A 24284-nucleotide genomic window follows, 5' to 3' on the forward strand; every position below is an offset into this window, starting at 1 on the left:
ATAAAATCTTAAAAAAAAAAAAAAAAAACCTGAGGGTGGGGAAAATCAGGCCTTGGCTGGCTGGCTGCTTTTACCCACCCCACTGTCAAGTGAGATTTTCCTTCCCAGAGGGACCCCACCTGATCCTTTGATCTAAACAATGATCCCATTGCCCATCCCTCTCAGCTCCATTATCTTATTTTATTTTGCCAGCTTCTCTAACTATCTAAAAATCTTATTTTACTGCTTCATTGTTTTCTCCTGATCAGAGAAGGGAGCTTGTTTATTCTGTTTACTAGTGTATCCCCATAACCATAAAGGGCACTGCTTCCTGTATATAGTTACTGAGTAAAATAAGAATTACTCTAGGACAGATTGGTCAGAAGTTCCATGATGATGGGACCATTTCTTGTGAAGGCACAGCATAGGACATGGCACATGGTAGACATTGAATAAGTTATGGAGAACTCCGGTTAAAATAGGGAAAGCATGTTACAGAGTAATAATTAGTGGATGAGGTTAACTGGCAGGTGTTACTTTTTTTTTTAAAAAGATTTTATTTATTTGAGAGAGAGCACATAAGTGAGCACAAGCAGGAGCACTGGGAGAGGGAGAAGCAGATTCCAGGACCCTGGGATTCATGACCTGAGCTGAAGGCAGATGCTGAACTGACTGAGCCACCCAGGCACCCATGGCAGGTGTTACTTTACCTATGGATAGTCAGGATCATCTCCATAATTTCCTAGCTTTTTCCTTTTTTAAAAGTAAACTAATTTCCAGACTCTCATAGTTAGGGCAATAAAAAATGGGGAGTGTTTGGTATCAAGAATGGTCCTGAGTAGTTGGCAACAGGTTTTGAGGTGGGTAGAGAGTCTTCTATTATCAAGAGGCTGCCAAAGTCTGTGCCATTTGATAGGAAGCCATTGTCCACCCACCCCTCTGAGCATAGGTACCGACCTTGGTGAGAGGAACCCTGTCTCCTATCTCCAACTCTCATTTTTATTGGATACCAGAGCCACAAAGTTCAGTCACTGGGTTGCCTTTTCAAGGCACAGTGGATAATGGCCTGAACTTTTTTCCCCCTCATCTGTGTGAGAATTGAGCTATTCACCTGTCCTCTGCCCAAATGGGTACTGCAGATCTACTCATTTCAACATCCTTGATAGAGGTGTTTTTTCTCCTCCATTTCATCATCATCTATAGGAAAAATGGCTCAGATATTCTTTGGCTCTATTCTGTCAGCTTGTGGGGATTCCACGTTTGTAACTCGGCTATCACTGGTTTAAACAGAAGAGAGAGAAAGAATGAACTAAAATTTGCTGTGTGTGTCTTGGTGATCCAGGTGCTTTGGAAGAACAGCTGTATTCCAGTCTTGGCCTTGGATATTGGCTTTGTTCTTTGCTTCCAAAATGGGATTGGCTTTTACATAGGTCCTGCCTGGGCATCTAATTGGTAATTTGATGTCCAGTTCCTACACATATGTCAGTGTTGTATGGCACTCTGCTGTATTGGTTTGGTTTAAAATCGTAATAGGCTCTTTCAGAAGACATTAAACAACTGTTAACTCCTAGAGATAGAGATATTGAAGAGTGTATTAAATGAATCCATTATTCAAATGAAGTTTATTGGGTATCGACCATTTGTCAGGCACTACGCTGCTCTGTATATGGGAATGTTCAATGAAAATCTTAGGAAGGAAATTTTCTCTCTCGTCTCTGGCTCTTTCCTTCCATCCCTCTCTTACGCACTTTTTTTTTTTAAGATTTTATCTATTCATTTTAGAGAAAGAGGAGAGAGCACAAGCAGGGGGAGTGGCAGAGGGAAAGGGAGAAGCAGGCTCTCTGTTGAGCAGGGAGCCCGATGTGGGGCTCTATCTCAGGACCCCGAGATCATGACCTTAGCCAAAGGCAGACAGTCCACTGACTGAGCCACCCAGGCACCGCCCCTCCCCCAAACACTTTTTTAGGAAAAGTAGCAACTGCCCTCCATGGTGACAGCTGGCATGTATGGGGCTGTGGCCTACATGCTATGGGGGGGGTACTTTTGTCATTTAAAGGTAGAAAAGGTGTTAAACTGCCTTCTTTTGCTTGGACTTGCCCATAGCTCTGAATGGTGCATTCGTTAGTCTCTGTAAAAGAACTTCCCAGTTACCATTTTCAACCTTGGACTGAGGGAGGAAGTCTATCCGACCAGCACTGCGTACCTGGGGCCCTGGGGTGAGGTGGTGGGAGAACCCATTTGGCTTCTGTTAAGGTTTGCCCATAGGATTCCGAGACTGATGGGAAATGCCCAGCCCTCCATAAAACTGTTCTCTTCCCCCTCCCCGCCTCACATGGCTTCTCAGTTGGCTCAGGGAGGGGGTTGATAGATAACCCTGTTCTCAGATTGCGTTCTCTGCCCTCAAGGAGATCATGATCTAGTACATGAGATGGGGAAGTGAATGCACAGCCACAGTGGGGGTGTGAGGGGTGTTCTACTTGGAGTGTGTCACCAATACCATAACTAGGACAGAGTGGTAGGCCAGGCCCTTCCACGTGTGCTACTCTAATTGGCAAAGACCCCCTTCTTCAACAGATTGCATCATCCATAGCCAAGGTGGTGAAAGGACATGGCCCCAATGGAAGCTATAGTCGTCTGTGTACTGCCTAGTGTGTGCACTTACAAGTTGTGCAGTTTGCCCCTCAGAGCATCCCATGGTGCATTTTAATTTTGGTATTAACTGTGATCTGAAATCTTTGGGGGGGGGGCCTCATCTTGAAACCTCTGCACTTCTCCAAACCTAGGGCTCTAGCCTGTCTTCAGCAGCCTAGTGTGCCCAGAAAAGCAAAGAGAAGACCCCTGTGCCATGCTCTGCACAGGTGGTTTCCATGGCCACCAACACAGGAGGAGTCTAACATCTTCACAATAGGCTTAAGCAGTTGAAGGAGAATTTGAGAAGACAAGCAGATTTGTTTAACAGTGTTTGTAGGAAAGCTTTGTAAAGAAACGGCAGAAGTGCCCATAGGCGGGCTGTGCTTTCTCTCCTCTTCTGGAGCTGGGAGGTTAAACAGCCACCCAGAAGAAGGTATGTTTTCCACCCTCTCAGCCAGTTGGTGGAGGACGTGGGATTGATACTAACAAGCACTTGGTGAGCAAGAGACTCTTGTGGGGCAGTTTTTTGAAGATCCGAGTATTATACCATGCATTGTCTTCTAAAGCCCGAAAAAGTGCACCAGTAATTTGAGTGGAAGCATCAACAAAGAAATAATTGGACCTTATTAAATGAGAAACTGCCCCAAAAATGCATTTAACAAAATCGAAGGCAAGAGGAGAAATCCCAGCCACAGCAATCTGAGAAAATGTCATCTGAGAATTTAGCAGTAACAGAGAGTGCTCCGTGGTAAATGTGTACTTCACTCCTTCTCGGTGACAGTGACAAATTTTTTGTAATCCTTGCTAAATGCACCCTCAAAATGGGTTAATGTTTTCTTGCTTTGTGCTGAATTTCATAGAAATATGTGCCCCTTAGGGAAATTTTAATTGTCTTTTTTTTCTCATTAATTTGCTATACAGTTGAAAATACTATGGATTTACAGAATTTGCTAATTAGTAAGAAGCTTGGCATTTACTAATGTAAAACTATGAATAAACCTACTAATTTAAAAATTATGTCACCGTCAGAATGTTCCCATGGAAGCTGGAAGCCCAGAGAAAAATGTGGTCTTTAGATATTTATTAACAAGGTGATTAGTCAGAGGATTACCATAGGACATGTTATTTCAGTGCTAGAAGTTTATTATTCATGTTCCTAATTCAAAGAGTTGAGATTCTGGGAGTTACACGTGTTACCGTATCCTTTGCCTGAAATGGATAGAACTATCTTGGCGCCACCATGAAAGCTTTCTCTGGATCACCAGTCTAAAGAAACGAAAAATAGGTTACACGTGTCATGCAGCAACTCTAATTGGTAATGACGATCTCGAAAGTTCTGTGAAGAAAATCGTGCCCAAGGATGTCCTAGTTGATAAGTGGTGTCTGTCATTGATATTGGAGGAGGAAGGAAGGCACAGTTCCAGGCATGGGCCCTTCCCGATAGAAACAAAACCAGGCAGTGAGCTGACCAAGCACCTTTTTTTTTTTTTTTTTTTCCCATGACTCAGGTTTTATTAGGTGGTAATAAATGACCTTTTCCCAACAATAGCTAGCCCCCTCAAGGTCCTGGATGACCAAGCACCTTTTATGCTTTTCATGGAGGATAAGAGTTCTTGGAAATCTGTGGTTAGTGGGGACAGTGTTCTTCTTCCCAGACACAGGGACAGGAGGAATAAATACTGGTGCTCTAGAACTCGAAGGAGCATGCTGAATGAAACTCTGAATCATGAAAAGGCTTCAGGCGTCCATCTGTCTCAGGGAAGCAGGGCGGGGAGATCCCAGCAGGCTGGGTGGTTCAGAGGGTCTAGGGTACACACCTCTGCCTTATCGGCAGCGATTCTGCGTGGGGTTTCCGCATCTAAACAAAATCATTTGAAACGGGCATAAAAATTTTTCAAGAGAAAATAAAATTTAAAAAACCATTTGCTGGGGTGCCTGGGTGGCTCAGTCAGTTAAGCGTCTGCCTTCGGCTCAGGTCATGATCCCAGGGTCCTGGGATCGAGCCCCGCATCAGGCTCCTTGCTCAGCGGGGAGCCTGCTTCTCCCTCTGCTTGCTGCTTCCCCTGTTTGTGTTCTCTCTCTCTGTGTGTCAAATAAATAAAATCTTTAAAAAAAAAAAAAAAACCATTTGCTGCCTTTTTTTTTTTTTTAAAGATTTTATTTATTTATTTGAGACAGAGAATGAGAGAGACAGAGAGCACATGAGAGGGGGGAGGGTCAGAGGGAGAAGCAGACTCCCTGCCGAGCAGGGAGCCCGACACGGGACTCGATCCAGGGACTCCAGGATCATGACCTGAGCCGAAGGCAGTCGCTTAACCGACTGAGCCACCCAGGCGCCCTGCTGCTTTTTTTTTTTTTTTTTTGGAAAAACAATGACCTTTCTCACTTTGGTCATTAAACCAAGGTTCAAAAGTATAGGTTTCTAATAGCTGGCACCTGGAATGTTATTTTTAAAAGCAAGGGGCTTTAAGATGATAAAACTCTAAAGGTGCCCCTCTGGGAGAATGCTCATCATAATTTTCCTAGGACTCCAAATCCGTTCAACAATACTGATGCACTTAATTAGTGATTGCTTGTCAGCCTTTTAATTATTGTGTTTTGCAGCCGACTTGGCAGTGAAAGTTGCCACAAATTACCCTTAGCAACAGCACACACTCGAGGTAGAGTTGCCTCGAGCTCTGCATGCTGTCAGGTCCCAGGCGAACTGAGTGAGCACTTGAGACAGAGCCACGTGGAGAGGCAAGGGGCTTGATGATAATGCCCTTGGCCTGTCTGTCCGGCCTTTAGATCCTGGGCACGGCCAACCTGTGGGCTCTGAGTAATCCCTTTCCACCTGTGGAAAACCAGATTGACCCTGTAGACAGCCACATGGGTGCACTTGAAAATTAATTCCTTTTCTGACCTTTTTCTGTGTTCTTCCTGTCCCCTGCTCTTCTCACTCACCTGGATGCAGACATCTGCCATGATCATTTACAATGAAAGTATAGCAAGTGACACCATGTGGGCAGAAGATCTTTCTTAGTGTTGCTGGAGGTAGAGAGGAGTCCAGTGCCCCAGGTAGAGCTCTAAGCACCACCTTTTATGTGCCGAGTGGACTTGGTCTAGTGACTTACACTCTCAGTGCTTTCTCTATAAAATCCCAATGATGAAAAGCTGTCGCAAGGGTATTGAGAGGATTAAGTGAGATCCTTACATAAAGTGTTTAGCATTATGCCTGGTTTACAGCTAGAGCTGCAGGGCTCTCCATGTTGTTAGAATGACTCACAAATGCCCATATTAAATAAGTTACTGCATAGGTTTTCCATATCTACATGATGGGTATCAGTGAGAGGTGTTCTTGCTGGCATCATAAATGCTGACCCCCAAGTACTTTCAGAAATGTCTTGTCTTAGCTTTTGAAAGCTGTGAAAACATTCTTACCTCTGAGCACAGTCCTTCCTAGATAGTGTTCATCATGGTGTTCACTGGGGAAAGGAGGAAGCAGCTACTCAGGATACAGGTTTGACACCTGGGTGAGGCCACTGCTCCTAACCTCTTATTCTGGTCTCCATCCCCTTTGGGGGGGGGGTCTCCATTCCCCAAAAGCCATCCCACACACTCATCTTGCCCTGCTTTTTTCTGAGTAGTACTTGGCAACCTTTACTGAGAGGAGCTTTGGGCTCTTAGCTAACAGGTACTTGATCAAGTCATTTGACTTCTATGGGTTTTGTTTGGCTGTTGGGGTTCAAATGAGCTCATGTAGGTCAAGTACCTAACAGGCTCTGGCACACAGGGGTATTCAGTCAATTCTCATTTGTTGTCGTGGGTGCAAGTTTCTAGCTGCTATAAAAGGATATTAAGTCCAGAAAGAGATGAATTTCAGGTCAGTCCCCTCTTATTAACTACAAAGACATCCTTGTCATAGTTTAAGGGGGGACCAGCTGCTGCTTCATCCTTTATCTTTTTGTCTCCTATGGATTGGGGCCCGTCTTTCTTAGGTACTCAGAAAACTGTATACATGCCACTTAATATTTACCCAGCACCTTTTGTGTTTGAAGCAACATGCTGGACACTGTGGGAGACCTCAAGGAAGGCTTATACAGACAGATCACCTACATGATAAGAGCCTCCTCCTCTTGAGGTCAGGAAGAGGTCAAAAGGAGCAGTAAGAAAATGACCAGTTAGTCTTCTCTTTGAGCACTCTCAGCTCCAGTAAGTCCTTAAACAAGTGAAGAGAGAACAAGGAAGAATGAAACTGTACAGTGTTATTATAAGGGAGATAATAGCCAGTATGTAAATGAGTACGACCACACAGGGAGGCTGTGTGAGTCATACGACCAAAGTGAATGCATAATAGCCACCTGCAAACTCCAGCTCTCCCGCAGAAGCTCACCTGTGGACAGAAACGTCCCACCTGGCCTGAACAATGGAGCCCCGTGATGGGATTCAGGTGTGGGTCTCGGAGTGCCTGCTCGTTAGTGTTTGATGATGCTCCCCAGTAGGCAGCAGGAGCCTCATTACTGTTCATAAGAGTAAGCTAATAGTAAGAGTTCTGAATTTCCAAATGGTGACAAATAGAATGAAGAGGTAATGAGATGGGTAGGAATGGAGATCCCCTGATGAGTGCCCATCATGGTGAGAGGATGAGAAAACACCATTGTCACTCTAAGAGATAGAACTACCTATTTGGCTCTGGCACAGGGAAGTGAGGAGGCATTTTTCAGGCGATGAAATTGAAACTACCCTGGATGGAGCCTTGTGTAATGCTGTGCTGCAAAAGCCAAGGGGGGTGCGGTTGCGGGGAGAGAAGGGTCGGACTGGGATGGACTTCATGTTTTAGTTCCTATTTTATGATGGCAAAATATACAGAAGTGGGGACTGGGTGGGAGTTCTGTTTCAAGACCCCATGAGTGAGAGGGCGCCTGGGTGGCTCAGTCGTTAAGCGTCTGCTTTCGGCTCGGGTCATGATCCCAGGGTCCTGGGATCGAGCCCCACATCGGGCTCCCTGCTCCGCGGGAAGCCTGCTTCTCCCTCTCCCACTCCCCCTGCTTGTGTTCCTACTCTCGCTATGTCTCTCTCTGTCAAATAAATAAATAAAAAATCTTTAAAAAAAAAAAAAAAAGACCCCATGAGTGAGAACCTGTCATAGTTGCTGCTGCCTCAGTAAGGTTGGACCATGGGAGATCTAAAAGTTATAGGTTGGCTTCTTGTGACTTCATTTGATCCACGTCTGAGGACTTCTGGGAGAAGCCAGTGGATGAGTAGTCTGGAATGGCCTTGGGTTCAAGGCCTTGAATTTAGATCTTAATGTCAGGTGAATTTTCCATATGCTATTGAACAGGATTGAAGGAAGGACTTCAGACATTTCTGAACTTGCACCCTTCCTAGATCCTACCACCTGAAGTGGACTGTTAAATCACAGATCTTATCATTCATGTAATTATCTTCTGAATAGCACAATCAGAAATTGCTGAATATGGTAGAACACTTAAAATAGAAGTACATCCATCGATAGCCATACACATAGCTATCCATCCATCCATGTAGCTATAATTGACACTGTAATTAGCCTTAATATTCCATTTTAGCAAAAGCCATGAGTTGCATGGCTTCACCACAAAAATCCACACATTTCATGTTAAAAAGTGGTGGAATCCTTTTTCTTATGTGTCGCGATAATCATTGTCTTGTTCATTTGCTTTGGGAGCTTCAGTCTGTTCAGTGTTAGTGTTTAAAATTTAACACAATTTGGGCAATTTTGTTAGTATTTAAAAGTTTTTTTTAACATGCAAGAAACCTTAAAGAGCCTTGGGTGTCTTAACTTCTGCGAGGCCTGTGCACTGACGAGAGGATGTTGACATGGTTTCTTCTTCTGGAAGATCACAGATGTACTATACAAACTTTTGGCATGGGTTCAGAGTTGGTGTCCCCACACTGCTATCCAGCCTGTGGAGTTGAACTCTTATGAATCTTTCATGATTAATATGAAGAGTATAGTATGAATGGAAATGCAGTAATAAATTTGATTACTCCACACTTATGACATTAAGGTGATTTTTTTTTTCTTTTTAAAGATTTTATTTATTTGAGAGAGGGCATGAGAGCACACATGAGCAGGGGGAGGGGCAGAGGGAGAAGCAGGCTCCCCCCTTGTGGGGCTTGATCCCAGGGCCCTGGGATCCTGACCTGGGCCGAAGGGTGGCTCAGTTAAGCATCTGCCAAGTGCCCCAGATTCCGCCCCCCCCCCAACAGGAACATCTCTTAAGTATTAAAAAAAAAAAATTGTTTTTTGACTATAGTTGATGCACAGTGTTACATTTGTTTCAGGTTTACAACATAATGATTCTATAGTTTGTGTTATGCTATGCTCACCCCAAGTGTAACTACCATCTGTCATCATAAAGTATTGTTTTAATATCCTAACCTGTAAGTTCCCCTCTGCTATTGCAGTCCATATGAAGATACAGTTTGGGCTATTTTTACTGCTGAGATGACTCTCAGCCTCCATCAGACCAAGCAGTCATGCCATAGTTTGTCCTTCAGTTTAGAAATCTGCTTCCTTTTTATCCAAGCTTCTGTCTTTCACTCTTGAGCTGGTTATCTACAAACACAGGCTGTTGATTTTCTAAATGACTCTAGGCCTCAATACTGGTGTTATAGACCTTCACCACCTGTGTTTGGTTTAGCAGGAAACATTTTTTAAGTGACATAAATAATTTTGAATTTTATACATTTTTGCACATATGGTACTGTGTTTAATAAATACTCAAGGTCAGGTTGAAGTGTAAAACACAAGTCATCTATTCATTCTATTTATCTTTCCTCAACGAAAAGAACTTTAGGAGCAAATACTTTTTACAGGTGGTCTCTCTTTAAAGAACGGGTCTCCGGTGGGTCCAGAATGGGCAAATACATTGAGACAAAGTAGATGAATGGTTGCCATGGGCTGTGTAGAGGGGAAAGGGGAAGCCACTGCTAAAGGATGTGGTGTTTCTTTTTGGAGTGAAGAAAGTATTTTGGTGATAATTACACAACTTTGTGATGATACTAAAAACCACTGACGTACATTTAAATGAGTGAATTTTATGGTATGTAAATTGTAGCTCAATTTAAAAAATACTTAGGGCGTGGGGGGCATTAAAAAAAACCTCCTGAGATGATTTTAACATACAGTAGTGAAGATCTGCTTTAAAAAATGAAATCAGAGTGGCGCCTGGGTGGCTCAGGTGGTCAAACGTCTGCCTTCGGCTCAGGTTGTGATCCCAGGGTCCTGGGATTGAGCCCCGTGACGGGTTCCCTGCTCAGCGGAGAACCTGCTTCTCCCTCTCCCTCTGCTGCTCCCCCTGCTTGTGCACTCTCCCTGCGTCAAAAAAAATCTTTTGGGGCACCTGGGTGGCTCAGTCATTAGGTGTCTGCCTTCGGCTTGGGTCATGATCCCAGGGTCCTGGGATCGAGCCCCGCATCGGGCTCCCTGCTCCGCAGGAAGCCTGCTTCTCCCTCTCCCACTCCCCTGCTTGTGTTCCCTTTCCCGCTGTGTCTCTCTGTCAAATAAATAAAATCTTAAAAAAAAAAAAAAAATCTTTTAAAAAAGTGAAATTTGAAAATTGAGCACTCTGTAGCTTAAATCTTTTTCATCACAAACTTCTTGTCACTCATTGAATGAAATCCCAAACGAGGCCTTGCACGATCTGGTCCCTAGCTATCTTTCAACTTACCTCCTCACCTTTCTGTTTTGCTTCCTGTTCTTAGGCTCTGCTGTCTCCCCCCTCCTTTTTTTTTTTTTTTTCCTTCCATTCCTTTAAGACCAGGAGCTCATTCTTACCTTGGCACCTGTTGTTTCCATGGAAAGCTGTGTCCCCTGATCCTCACCTATAGTGGGCTCCTCATTCAAGTCCCAGATCAAATGTTTAATTCCCTTTCCATCACCACTAAACCCATTCCTTCAATCCCCTCCAAGTCACTACCTCCTTTGGCACCCAAATTATTTCCTTTTAATCAAAATCAGAAATATGTCAGCTTGCTGATCGGTTTGTGGTCTCTACCACTTACTGAGCCTCCTTACCCTGCCCCTAAAATGCCCCATGAGAATAGGGGCCTGGTCTGGCATGTTCACCACTAGAATAATATTTAGAAAGTGGCGAATATATAACAAGTACTTGCTGGCTGAGTGATTGGTTTAATGAGGAACCAATTCAAGGAAAGACTTAAGTGTAGGCAATCTCTGAACACCTTTGTAGGAGAAAGGGAAGGAACCAGGGGAGTGAGATCAGAGTTGGTTAACAAGCAAAAATTGCAACACATGAATGTGACGGGAGGAGGAGAGGTTGCTGATGAAGTGAGATCTTGAAGAAGCAGTTGGCATTTTGAAATGCCTGTGTGTTTTGCTTATAAATAGCTGAGCTTCAGTTTTTGTTTTTTGGGTTTTTTTTTTTAACTTGTTAACAAATGAAAATTCTTTAGTGACACCGTAGGTTGATTACTTAATCTACTTCACTAAAAATTTTTTCTTGGTATAAAAATGTTACAGGTACACTTTTATTTGCTTGAATTCCAAGACCCTTCAGACTGTCTTCTTTCTCTTTGTTCTTGTCACCTTCTTGTGGGATGTTGTTATGCTGGCTCCTGTGGAATTTTGACATATGCCTGTAAGTTTAGAATGTTTTATAAGTCACCTAAACCTAAATTGTCTCCAGCTATCCATTTATGTATCTTGATTGTTGTCCTAGTCTGCAATAAAATATGTTTGAGAGCCTGGCCTGCTGAAAATATGCTGTTCCTCAGTGAGATGACAAGTCTTCTTTTCTGGTAGAGTTGCTCTTAGGATTCATTAGCCAGCAGCTTTTCTATCTCATTTACATTTTTGATGAACCTTTACGAATACTCAGTTTTTAAATGAAGTGAATTGGAATTGAAGCATGTTTACCAGTTGGGAAAGGAGCTGGAGTTATTTGCAATGTGGTATCTTCTGATGACACTCAGACAGTTGGTCATGCCTTCTAGGATTGGTCTACATTCCTGCCATTGGCTCAATGGATATAAAAACAGCATATGACTTTCAAAGTAAATCTCACCATGCCCAACCATAATGGAATAACACATTTATTTTTCAAGGTAAAAGATAACATTTTCATTCTTTTAACCAAAAGACCGTATTTCTTTTCCGATGTGTCTGGATCCTTGGGTGCCTAGGAGGTGTCCATTTTCATGCCAGATTATTTGAGCTAGAATGGTCATTTCCCCCAACATTATATTCCTAAGGATGAACAAATTTTTACTAGAGGTTTGGAGAATCGAAGAATACCCAAAGCTGACAAAGTTATGGGGAAATAGGCCTTTTGCCCATATTACTTTTGAATGTAAATTTTTATCAGTCTTTTGTGAGATATTTAGCAGTACATATCAATAGCTTCAAAGGTTCAGTATCCTTTGAACAGTGATTCTTAAATCTAGGAATTGAGCTCAAAGAGATACACACATGTTGTATGAGACACATTCCTCATAGTGTTGTAGGAGGATTAAGTAATTTTTTATATAGAAATCACTTGGAATGGAAATACTGAGTATGGTATTAGCTATTTCTATTTTATCAGGTGCTTTTTTTTTTTTTTTTTTTTTTTTTAAAGTAGGCTCCCCACCCAGCGTGCAGCCCAATGTGGGGCTTGAACTCACAACTCTGAGATCAAGACCTGAGCTGAGGATCAAGAGTCAGTCAGTTAACCAGCTGAGCCACCCGGTGCCCCTCAGGTGCTACTTTTTAACTGACACTGCTCTACCCCTAGTGAGGAGAGGATAGCAGTCACCTAGTGGTAGTGCAGTACCAAATAGATGGTTTTACTTGTTTTTTAATTTAATAATTCTGTACTATTTATATGAACACTTTTCTAAGCAGCTTGGCAATATTATGTGTTAGCTGGCAGTTAACAATTATTTGTTGAATAAAAATTGGCATTACTTTTTTTTTAATTAAAGATTTTATTGGAGAGAGCAGGGGGAGAGGCACAGGGAGAAGCAGGTTCCCTGCTGAGCAGGGAGCCCGATGTGGGGCTTGATCCCAGGACGCTGGGATCATGACCTGAACTGAAGACAGACACTTAACCCAGATGCCCCTGGCATTACTTTTGACAGCATAAAATACCAACAATGATATGATGACTAGATTTATAAAATACTTATTAAATGCTTTATGTGTGTCCTGGAGAGGAAGGTACTGTTGTTCTCCCCATTTCACAGACTGACCCTTGAGCTGTGTTCTTAACATCGTTATCCCAGAGGTTCTGCTGGAGTCAGGCCAGGAAGGAGCTTAAGAATCTATTGTTTTAGAAAAGCTCCCATGGTGATTTTAATTGGAACTAGTGCTCTAGGGAAGTGCTTCTCAAACTTTAATATGCATACAGCACAACTTGGAATCTTGTTTAAATATGGAATGATGCTGATGGTTTGGCGGGGGAGACTGGGCACCTGCATTTCTAACCTCTCTCAGGGGATGCAGATCTTGTTGGTCCGCAGACCACATTTTGAGTAATCAGCCTATTACCTTGCTTGGGGATATATGAAGACTTAAATTTATCCCAAAGAAATCATTCTCTTTAGAGAATAGAGAGAGTAATGAAATGGGCTCCTGGTGGTCTGTTGAGTAAGATTTTGCATCCTCACGGGCATGATCTGGTAGGTGCCTTTGCTAAAGTCCTGAGCTTCTCAAACTTGGGTTGTTGGGCTTTGAAGGGTCCTCCCATTCTCAAAAAGGAGTTCATATTTTGTCTTCTCCATTTGACGAAATAATATGAATGTGATAGACATAGGCATGTATTCCGGATCACCAGCTCACTGTCCTACAAGACTACTGCCCTATAGTTTTGGCACCAAACGATTCCTGAATGTGACAGTTATCTTTTTTTTTTTTTTTTTTTTAAAGATTTTATCTGACAGAGAGACACAGCGAGAGAGGGAACACAGGCAAGGGGAGTGGGAGAGGGAGGAGCAGGCTTCCTGCCGAGCAGGGAGCCCGATGCGGGGCTCGATCCCAGGACCCTGGGATCATGACCCGAGCCAAAGGCAGACACCTAACGACTGAGCCACCCAGGTGCCCCGTGACAGTTATCTTTACTTGAGAGATTCTGAAAGTGGGGTCTCTCAAGTCCTAGATTCCCAAATTTGAGAAATCCTTACGAAGAGTTTGTATCCTCCCCAAATAGTATCCTCTAAAGGAGACCCTCTGAGGTTCACAGTGAATTTGAGTAAGCCACTTGGCCTGCCAAGTTACTCAATATCTCTAAAATGAGGGGAATGTATCTATTCGATCTTGGAGGGCCTTTTCTGTTCGAATTCTACAGTTGATTTCTTTTCTTTTCAGGGACAAGTTTAGAAGCATATGGCAGTTATTTTTTTTTTTTTTAAAGATTTTATTTATTTGAGAGAGAGAATGAGAGAGAGAGAGCACGAGAGGGAAGAGGGCAGAGGGGGAAGCAGACCCCCCTGCTGAGCAGAGAGCCCGATGTGGGACTCGATCCCGGGACTCCAGGATCATGACCTGAGCCGAAGGCAGTCGCTTAACCAACTGAGCCACCCAGGCGCCCCTGGCAGTTATTTTAGTTGGACATTAACATCACATTTTGAAAGCAAACCAGGAAGAAACCTGACCTACCCTGAAGTGAGCTATTGTCATCTCCTGTTGTTAATGGTTGGGAAATTTAACATTTTAGAGCATTTGCTTTTGTGCCCATTGAACCTTATTTCACCGTGAATTAGGTTGCCTATCTAGCCCTATCAGAAAATGACTGATCAAATCCACTGAGTCACAAAATTAAATGTGAATAGTCAGTAGAGACCTTTTCATTAATTCCTTTCTCTGTACTAAATTTTGAAGACAAAGTTCTAAAAATAACGTGATGCTACAAGCTGCTGTGAGTTCTATGAGATAGAGAGGCAGAGACAGGTTATAGTGGATAGAGAGAGGTAAAGGGACTGTAGGGTACAGATAACTTCAACAGCCGAAAAGGTGGGAAATAGAGACTGATTTAATACCTTGAAGGCATATAGTTTTCGTTCAAGATAACAGATGTTATTATTAAGGAATATAAAGAAGTAGCTAAAAGCGTAAGACTTTAGGTGTTCATTAATATGCTATTGTTTATAAACAGACACATGCAGTACTCAGTCACTGTTTCTGGAGTCAGCCTTCTATTTTGGTCTTATCTGAGGCTGCTAATAAGTCTGAGGAGACCTAAAGCTTAGACTGAAGTCCCTAACACGGTGCTTGGTTTTGTGGATGCCAGAAGCCAACTCCATATTAAGTAACAGAGATCCCAGGAGGTGATTTTCCTCTGGGAATTCAACAGAAGATTGGTACATATAGCCTTCTTGTTGGGTTAAAAACAAAACAAAACAAAACAATTTTACTTCAGCTTAAAATGAAATTGCTTTCGGTCATCTTCATGTGAGGGGAAAGTATTTAATATTTATCTCAGCCTTGCAGACAGTTTGAGATCCTGGAGATGCAGGAATCTTCCCATCACACGATATTGGCTCTGACTCTTAGCTCTACTTCTGTTCCTTTTATAGTTGCTGGAGTGTTTTTCTTCATTGAAATTAAAACTTGAGGAAGCATGTCTGCTAGCAGCACAAATGGGCAGAATTTTACCGTGACTAAAGAAGAGGCTAATTGGATTTGGGCAAAGAGATAGAAAAATATTACCATTTTTTTGGTACTATTTCATGTGACATAGTGAGATGAGCTTTACGTATACCATCATCCACTGTTTTCAGACAAGATCTCTGAGGGTACAAATAAAAACCCAGCATATCAGTAACTACATGAAATTACAATGCTGTATTTCAGTGCATCAGAAGGTAGACCTGGGGGGTGGGGAAGATACCTAAAAGAGATCTAAGGTGGTAAGAATATGCCAAGGGACTGAGAGATGGATCTGCTTTTATGATGGGGGAAGTTGAGCACTAGTTTAGATTGTAATAAGAATAATCTCTATTGGGAGGAAATAGGTTGCAGAATTTTCAGACCCACAGGAAGAAATTTGATCTGAGTCAGTGAACGGTAGGAAGGAGAAAAAAGTGAAACAAAGAGAAGATGGAAACAAAGGTGAAATAGGAGGTTCCAAATAAGCTTAAAGAAGAATTGGCATAAATGTCTGAGGGTTAAACTAATCAAGACAGATTGTCCCACGGACAGAAAACAAAATGCTATATTATTTATAAAATACATTTAAGAGGACACAGTCTAATGATAAGGGGATGAAAAAAGTGATGCTTGGGCGCCTGGGTGGCTCAGTTGGTTAAGCGACTGCCTTCGGCTCAGGTCATGATCCTGGAGTCCCTGGATCGAGTCCCGCATCGGGCTCCCTGCTCGGCAGGGAGCTTGCTTCTCCCTCTGACCCTCCCCCCTCTCATGTGCTCTCTCTCTCTCATTCTCTCTGTCTCAAATAAATAAAATCTTAAAAAAAAAAAAAAAAAAAGAACCTATTTAAAAAAAAAAAAAAAGTGATGCTTGTCAAACACAAAGAGAAAAAGGAACAGTAGTTCAGGGGAGTAAAATGAATAGGAGCATATGCACATGCCATAGTACAGAAGGCAGGAATTGATGCCCTTTGACACAGATTCAGCAATCCTAGAAATCCAGCACCATCTTTTCAGAAGCAGATGAACTAATAAGCCAGAGTGAGCAAAGGACAGATTTGGGTAACAGCCAATGAGTTTGGTTTACCATGTGTGTAGAACTTCTCAACAAATGCAGAATATATTGTCCTAGTGCTTTAAACTAAAGCGCTTTAAAATCAGTCATCGTTAAGAAAAAGATAGCAGAAATATCCTGTATGTTTGGAAATGAAAAGACCCTACTACAAAATAACCCTCAGGTGAAATGGGAAATGATAACAAGAATAGCAAAGTTTTACATTGAGTAGTAATAAAAGCACAAAGGTCAACGTTTGAGAGAGCTAGTAATGGAGTACTTTGAAGGCAATGTGTAGCTTTTTGTTACCTAGGAGGAAAATAGAAAGTCTGAAACCCCCTAAGCTCAATGTTGAGCTCAAGTAATTAGAAAAAAACTATGGCATGGTAAATCTGAAGAAACAAGGAAGGAAGAAAAAGGGAAAGAATTTTATTGCAGAAAATAAGCAATAACCTAGAGATAATAAAAGCAAAGAACTAGAAAAAAGTTCTTTGAAGCTTAATAGGCTAGGTATAATTCCAGGAAAACTGATAAAAAATAGACATTATGAATACAAAATAGGTAAAAGAAATAATTATGGATTACATTATTAATCTGTTAAAAAAATGAGTTTTTTACCAATAAAGATCAATTTAGGTGAAAAAAAAAGATTTAGGATAAATTTAGGCTAAAAAATTGATGCAAGGGAAAAAAATGATCAGTAACCATTAAATAAATTGTAATGCTTATCAAAACAATCCTGTGATATAAAAATAGACCTAGACAGTTTGACAAGTAGTTCTATTTTTTTTTTTTTTTAAGATTTTTATTTATTTGTGAGAGAGAGAATGAGAAACAGCATGAGAGGGAGGAGGGTCAGGGAGAAGCAGACTCCCTGCTGAGCAGGGAGCCTGATGTGGGACTCGATCCCAGGACTCCAGGATCGTGACCTGAGCCGAAGGCAGTCGCTTAACCAACTGAGCCACCCAGGCGCCCGACAAGTAGTTCTATTTAAATCTCAAACAGAAAATCCTTGCTTATAAAACTTCTTATAGAACAAAGAAAAGCCAACGTATAAGTTTGATTTTTTTTTAAACTAGGTAAAAAATATTGGCTAACTTCATTTATGACATGAAAAACACTAAATTCAAATCTAGCTGTGTATTAAAAATAATTGTGACTAAGTTTAATTTTTCATAAGAGTGAAAGGATGTTTCAGCATTTTAAAAAGTGTTACCATAATTTATCACATTAATGGCAAAGAACAAGAGGTTGTGTGATCAGTGACAAAAAACATTTAATAAAACTAAGTTCTTGGGCGCCTGGGTGGCTCAGTCGTTGGGCGTCTGCCTTCGGCTCCGGTCATGGTCCCAGGGTCCTGGGATCGAGTCCCACATCGGGCTCCCTCCTCGGGGGGAAGCCTGCTTCTCCCTCTCCCACTCCCGCTGCTTGTGTTCCTGCTCTCGCTATCTCTGTCTCTGTCAAATAAATAAAATCTTTAAAAAAAAAACAACTAAGTTCTTTTTTGGGGCGCCTGGGTGGCTCAGATGGTTAAGCGTCTGCCTTCGGCTCAGGTCATGGTCCCAGGGTCCTGGGATCGAGCCCCGCATCAGGTTCCCTGCTCGGCGGGAAGCCTGCTTCTCCCTCTCCCACTCTCCCTGCTTGTGTTCCCTCTCTTGCTGTGTCTCTGTCAAATAAATAAAATCTTTAAAAAAAAAAAAAAAAAACTAAGTTTTTTTTTTAAATGAAATCAACCCTTAGCAGACTTAAAATAGAGATTTTTTTTTTTTAAAGCTTGATAACGCCTTTATACTAAAAACCTATGGCAGATACCATTTTTAGTGGAACAGACGAGGTTTAAACTCATTCCCTCATTCCTTTTAAGGTTGGGAGCAAGACCAGGATGCCCGTGTTACTTCTGCCTTTCAGCACATTACCAGATGCCTGACCAATGCAACAAGACAAACCAACAAAAGTAGAAAGATTGAAATGAGAGCGATAATTGTCATTATTTCTAAGTAAAATCATTTATATAGAAAACCAAAGAGAATCAGCAGAAACTATTAGTAGCAATACAAGGGTTCAGCTAGGTTGCCAGCTTGTAAGAGCAAAATATAAAAATCAATAGCTTTCCTCTGTATTGGGAATAACCAATTATAAACTATGATGATAAGATACCATTTATAATAGTGACATAAACTAAAAGCTATCTAGGAATAAATCTAAGAATTCATAAAACGTATAAAGGAAATTTAAAACTCTATTACAAGAGTTTTATTATGGTATTATAGAACATAAATGCAGCATCCATAAATGGATTGATTGAATATTGTGAAGGTGTCGGGTTTCCCCCATTAAAATTTAAAATCACTGTAATTCTAATCAACATCTGAGGAATAAATTTTTTCAAGGGGCAGAGTTGAATCTCAAATTCATATGGGTGAATAAAGAAGAATCCTCCTTTTACAAGGCATTAACGTTATATAATAGGAGTTGACAAACTACAGCCCAGAAGCCAAGTCCAGGCTGCTGCCTGTTCTTAGGAATAAAGTTTTATTGGGACACAGCACATCCATTTATTATGTATTGTCTTCGGCTGCTTTTTTGCTGCTGTAACAGGGTTGAGTGGTTACAGCAGCCTGTGTGACCGGCTGAATCTGGCCCTTTAGAGAGAAAAATCTGGCACCCCTGTTCTTTAGCATCTCATATAGAATCAATATTGGAAGTACAGACTCATTCCTTTGTAAATAAGGGGATTTGGTGTAATTATTCCTAGCAATTGGTGGTAGGAAAATTGTTTCACAAAAATAAAAAACCAAACACATTTTTGTAATTCCTACTGTAAGCAAAGTTCCAAGTGGATTAAGTACCTGTTAAGAATGAAGCTATAAACCTGATAGACAAAAATTTAAGACTATTTTTATAACCTTGTGGTAGAGAAGGGTTTGTTATGTAAGAGAGCACAAGCCATAAAAAGAAAATTAATGAATACATCAAAATGAATGCTTTTTGTTTAATGGATCATATGATAGGAAAACTAACAGATGGTAAAAATATAATTATGTTTAAAAGACCAAGATCAATACTTAAATATACAAAGGACTCTGAAAAATTAGAAAATAGAAGGGAGGAAACTCCTATAAAAGAAGGCAAAATGTGAGTTGGCAATACAAGAAGGAGAAATACTCACATAGGTCACATTGGAGAGACAAAGTAAAATGAAGGGATTCCATTTTTGCCTCTCATACCAGTAACAGCTAGGATATCAGAGGCTCACAAGTGCTGGCAAGGATGTGAGAAAATAGAAATCTGCATCTATTGCTTCTGGGAATGCGAACTGGTGCATTTATTTTAGAAAATCCAGATATTAAAACCAAATAATGGGATTCTAGCCTGCACACTCAGGGAAGGTGGCCACTACAGTGGTATTTGTGGTACAAGATGGGAGACAAGCTAATTCTTCAGCACTAGAGGGACAGGGAAAGAAAATTACAGTGTAATATAGTGAGAGTGAATAAGCAGTAGAAAGGAATGAATTCATTCCTTACCTACTTAGAGCAACATGAATGAGTTCTAAAACAGTGTTGAGAAAAAAAGGCAGAATGAGATTTAAAGCATGATACAATTTATATACAAATTTTAAGGAAAATATAAAATGCAAGTAAGATAAACTATATTATGAAAAAGTGAAGCTCTGTGGTGGAAAGAATGGGGCTGGGCATAGCGATAAAGGAGAAATGGTAAGAAAAATCAGATGAAGAGCCTTTCAAGGACTCCTAATAGGAGCTCATCAGCTGAGCCTATGTTTCAGTCAATTCTGTACAATAATCCTTGAGAGGAAACACATTCTGGGCATGCTATTCCTTACAGCATTGTTAGATCCAGGTGCTCAAAAAATGTCCTAGGAATGGGTCTCTATCTTGGCTCTGCCGGCCTCCTTGTGGGCTCTGGATGTCAGGCAGACTCTACTCCGTGTAACCTCTAGTTGTTCCGGTTCATGTCCTACCAAATTGGCAACTCAGCAGGAGAAAGTTCTTTCTCTGTACTGTCAGTAGTAATCCTCTCATGGATCTCCTTTCTTCCAGTGGCTCATTTTTTTGTCCTGTTCCACTCCTGAACCAGTCACATGATAGAAGCCTAAGGATGTCTGGATTACTTTCTTGTCCCTAGAATCAGGCCGTGGGAATAGCCCCCCAAACAGAATACAGTGGGGTGTTACCCAAAGAAAAATCCGGGTGCTATGGCCAGACATAGATGCTGGGCAGGCAAAAACAAAACAAGAAAACACCAAGAGCTGCAGTAGAATTGAATCAATGCTGTTTGCAGAATGACTGAAACGAAGTGCTTTGTTTATTTTAGAAAAATGGGAAATGAGTAAAGGTTAACTCTAAATATCTGAAGCACTACCCCTTGCATGCTCCTTGTTTCATATGGCCCTAAGGCATAAGTCCATGACAAATAAATAGACTTGGTGGGAAGGGCAGCTATGTAATTGCTGGAATTGTCTTAGAAGCAATGGGTGGTGAACTTCCCACCACTGCGTATACCCAAGCATAGGCTAGCCAGCTAGTTGGCCAGGATTCTGTAGGGAAGGACCCAGGGATTGGGAGACTAGTTGGGTTTGATCATGGTTCTGAATCATCTGGACAGCTTATTCAAACGTAGATTGCTTGGCTTTTCTCCCAGAGTTTCTGGTTTGATAGGTCCAGAGTAGGAATTTACAGAATTTACATTTCTAATTAGTTCCCAGGGGATGCTGATGTTGCTGGTCCAGGAAACCTACCTTGAGAACCACTAGGTTAGATGATTTTCAATGGCCTTAATGGCCTTTCATGAGCTAGTTGTAAATGTTCTGAAAACCAGTATTTGTACCATTGAGGCAAACCTTCCATTTTATGTCTTTGTCCCTGAAATGTGTTAAGTTCTCGCTATGTGGGTACTTCTAGATGACCGTAGATGACATTTGCATGGCCCTCTGTATCTTTTGAGTCATTGAGAACATCAGGATCATCAAACAATTGTACACTTATTGTTATGCTTTATAAGGTAGTCAACTATTTTCTGACGACATCCTTTTTGTAATCCAGTTTCTGGTTTCCCATGGGTTGATCTATTTTCATAGTTTTGCAGTGGGGCAATTTCTAAATTAGAAAAATGAATGGTTTCCCAAGGAGGTTGTGTCTTAGTCATTCAGAAGTAACTTTGCTAGGTATAGGCATCTGACTTTTGGAAAATTATTACCTCATACCCCAAATGCCAAGCGCCAAATATTCCTTCAACCACCCCTGCACCCCCGTGGCTTTCCCCCAAAAAGAGGATATGGAACATTTCACACGCCTTGCTGCATCTTGGCTCTGCATCAGCCAGGAGTCCTCATTCTTGAACTCTGTTTTGCCCTTTCTTTTTCTCAAAAATTTTTCCCCGTTTTGAAATTTTTACTCTAATAGTTCTCTCAGAGTGCTCATGTTTTTGTAGTTGTAGGCAAGGTCAAATGGTGTTTGTACTTTTTCTAAATTACTTTTATTTAAACAGAGCTAAAACCGTTTGAGAAAATCATTTACGAATTAAACGGTTTATAGGCAGTGCTTAACAATTAAAAATTTCATCTTAGCAAAGATGATGAAATGAATGGGTAAAAATGAGCCGACAGGTAGCACCTAGCAGATTTGGGTTAAAGTGACAACTTGAATCACGGAAGGATTTAAGACTTTTTTTTTGTTGTCTTAGTGCAAGCTTCTGCTTCAAAACACTCTAAAGCAAGACAATGCTGGGTAAGGAGAGGAGAGTATATGTTAGGAGGACTTGCCCAGAATCCATCTCAGTGGACACTCAGTGGGGAACAGCTTCAATGACGTCGTCTTTGCAACTAAAAATCTGTAGTAATGGGATTTGCTTTCTTTAAAGTTGTGTATAATCTGTGTTTCTCATCTGAATTTTATAAAAGCTCATTTCCTAAATCATTTTCTCTTTCAGGCTTCAACTGTGAGGAAATGTCATTCCGATTTGGCCAACACCTCATCAAGCCCTCTGTCGTTTTTCTCAAAACAGAACTGTCCTTTGCTCTTGTGAATAGGAAACCTGTGGTACCAGGACGTTTTTTTTTTTTTTTTTTTTTTTTTTTTTTAAGAGAGGAAAAATAAAAAGCCTCTGAACTTAACAGACCAAAGGAATACAGCGTTGGCCTCCCATGTCCTTCCGGCAAAGGTAAACAAGGAATCCACCTTCCTCTCCCTTTGGAGAAACCAGGTAAGATGTTGCATTTATTCCGAATCCAGTTGGTGGCACCAGTAATATGCTTGATCAATGTTGCAGAACTTCTGAAAAGAGTTGCTTAGCAACCGTGGCTTTGGAGGTGAATTTTTACTTGACCTTTTCACTATCAAAGCTGTGTAAATAAATAGGTGCGTCTAAAGGGGCCCAATGAATATCATGAGTGCTGTGTTTTCAGTTATCAATTGTGAATAATAACAGTAAGAGAAATTGGGTGGCACTTTTGTGATGTGAAATTAAGGTATTACATGAAGACTTGAGACTGACTTGGTGTCTTTACCTCTTAGAGATCATTCAAGCAAATGCATACACAAATATACCTGCAAAACAGTTGTTTTCATTTTAGGGTCTGAAATAGCATTTTTTTTTTTCTTGGAGAGCATCGCAACTTCTAGATCATTGTTCAGTGTCCTTGGTGTTAGAGTTGTTTTATTTCTCTCTGACCACTGAGTTGTAGTCTTTTCTCCTGTTGACTTCAGTAGAAGATTTATTCTTTGCCATGGGAGAAGCAGGAATTGGTGAAATATTCTGGAGTTATTTTTATGTTGCTGAAAGTATCACTCATGACTGTGTGCATATGACTTTTGTACTGACTCTCTAGAATTTTTTTTTGTTTTCCCTCTAATTTACTATGTAGAATGCAACATTTTCCACACAACAATGTGATTTTACTTTGAAATAAATGTTTCCATAATTCTGAACGTATAAGTCTATAAATATGTTGAGATTTTTTCCAGAATAAGATATATATTATTTATTTTATATATATTTATATATTTTAATATTCTATATTAATATATTTTCATATTAATCATATTTATATTAGTACTGTTTTAATATTAATATTTTATATAATACATCACATATATATGTAATATTAGTGACTAACTGGTTTTATATGTTATAAATATTTAAAAATATATATTATAAAAATATCTTTTTCCAGAATAATATATAAATTTATATCCCCCCCCCATGGGAGTTTTCAGGATGTTTGAAAACTTTAGGAATAATCTTTCTTGGCCATATAACTGTTGTACATTGAAAATAATACTAGTAAGAAAACATACATTGAAAGATAATTGTGATTTTATGATAGATGCCCAAATTCATTGAATTTAATTTTAGCTAAATAAATTTTGTAAATTTATAAAGCTAATGATCACAGCAGTAAACTACTAAATGATATGTGAATGACTACTTGATATTTAACTCTTCTTTTAAATGTATAAAAATAATCTACATTATAAATAATATTAGAAAATATTCCTCTATTGAAGTAAAAATAAGAACTAGAATGGTTCAGGAAGGTCCTCTAAAAAAGAACAATTTTAAAATTGTATACCAATTTTATATTGAGTTCTAAGAGACTGTGAAGTTCTTAAAATAACAGAAGCGTTTTATATTTTCATTTGATTTTGCTGCAAGTTTCTGGTTGTCTTTTTCCTCTGAGGAATTTTTTTTTTTTTTAAAGAAAATGCTTGACAATTCCGGTGTCAGAAGAATATGGTTGAAATGCCATAGGTATCTTTAGAGTGCTAGCTTTAGTTGACTTCTATCTTGTATCAAAGAGGGGACCTGGGATGAAAATGTGATTTTAGATGAATGCATTTTAATACCTTGGCCTGAAAAAATGTGAGGTTGCCGAGTTGTACTGCCTTTTTAATGGTTAATAATGGATTGAATTTAGCTTTATTATTATTATTTTTTTTACTTATATATTGATAGTAAGAAACCTGACTTTTCATGGTCTTTTTAACCCATT

General features: G+C 40.4%; 1 protein-coding gene across 2 annotated transcripts in view; it reads left to right on the forward strand.

Moving 5' to 3' along the window:
- FHIT (fragile histidine triad diadenosine triphosphatase) overlaps positions 1-24284 on the forward strand; it is a 1475077-nt gene that overhangs the window by 668089 nt on the left and 782704 nt on the right. For both annotated transcript variants that reach the window (XM_021694989.1, XM_021694990.1), the window contains one exon: positions 22223-22342. In XM_021694989.1, the coding sequence (XP_021550664.1) occupies positions 22240-22342 (103 nt within the window). In that variant the 5' untranslated portion in view covers positions 22223-22239. The remainder of the gene's footprint in view (positions 1-22222; positions 22343-24284) is intronic.

Source organism: Neomonachus schauinslandi, chromosome 1, assembly GCF_002201575.2.
Source record: "Neomonachus schauinslandi chromosome 1, ASM220157v2, whole genome shotgun sequence".
NCBI classification, from domain to species: domain Eukaryota; kingdom Metazoa; phylum Chordata; class Mammalia; order Carnivora; family Phocidae; genus Neomonachus; species Neomonachus schauinslandi.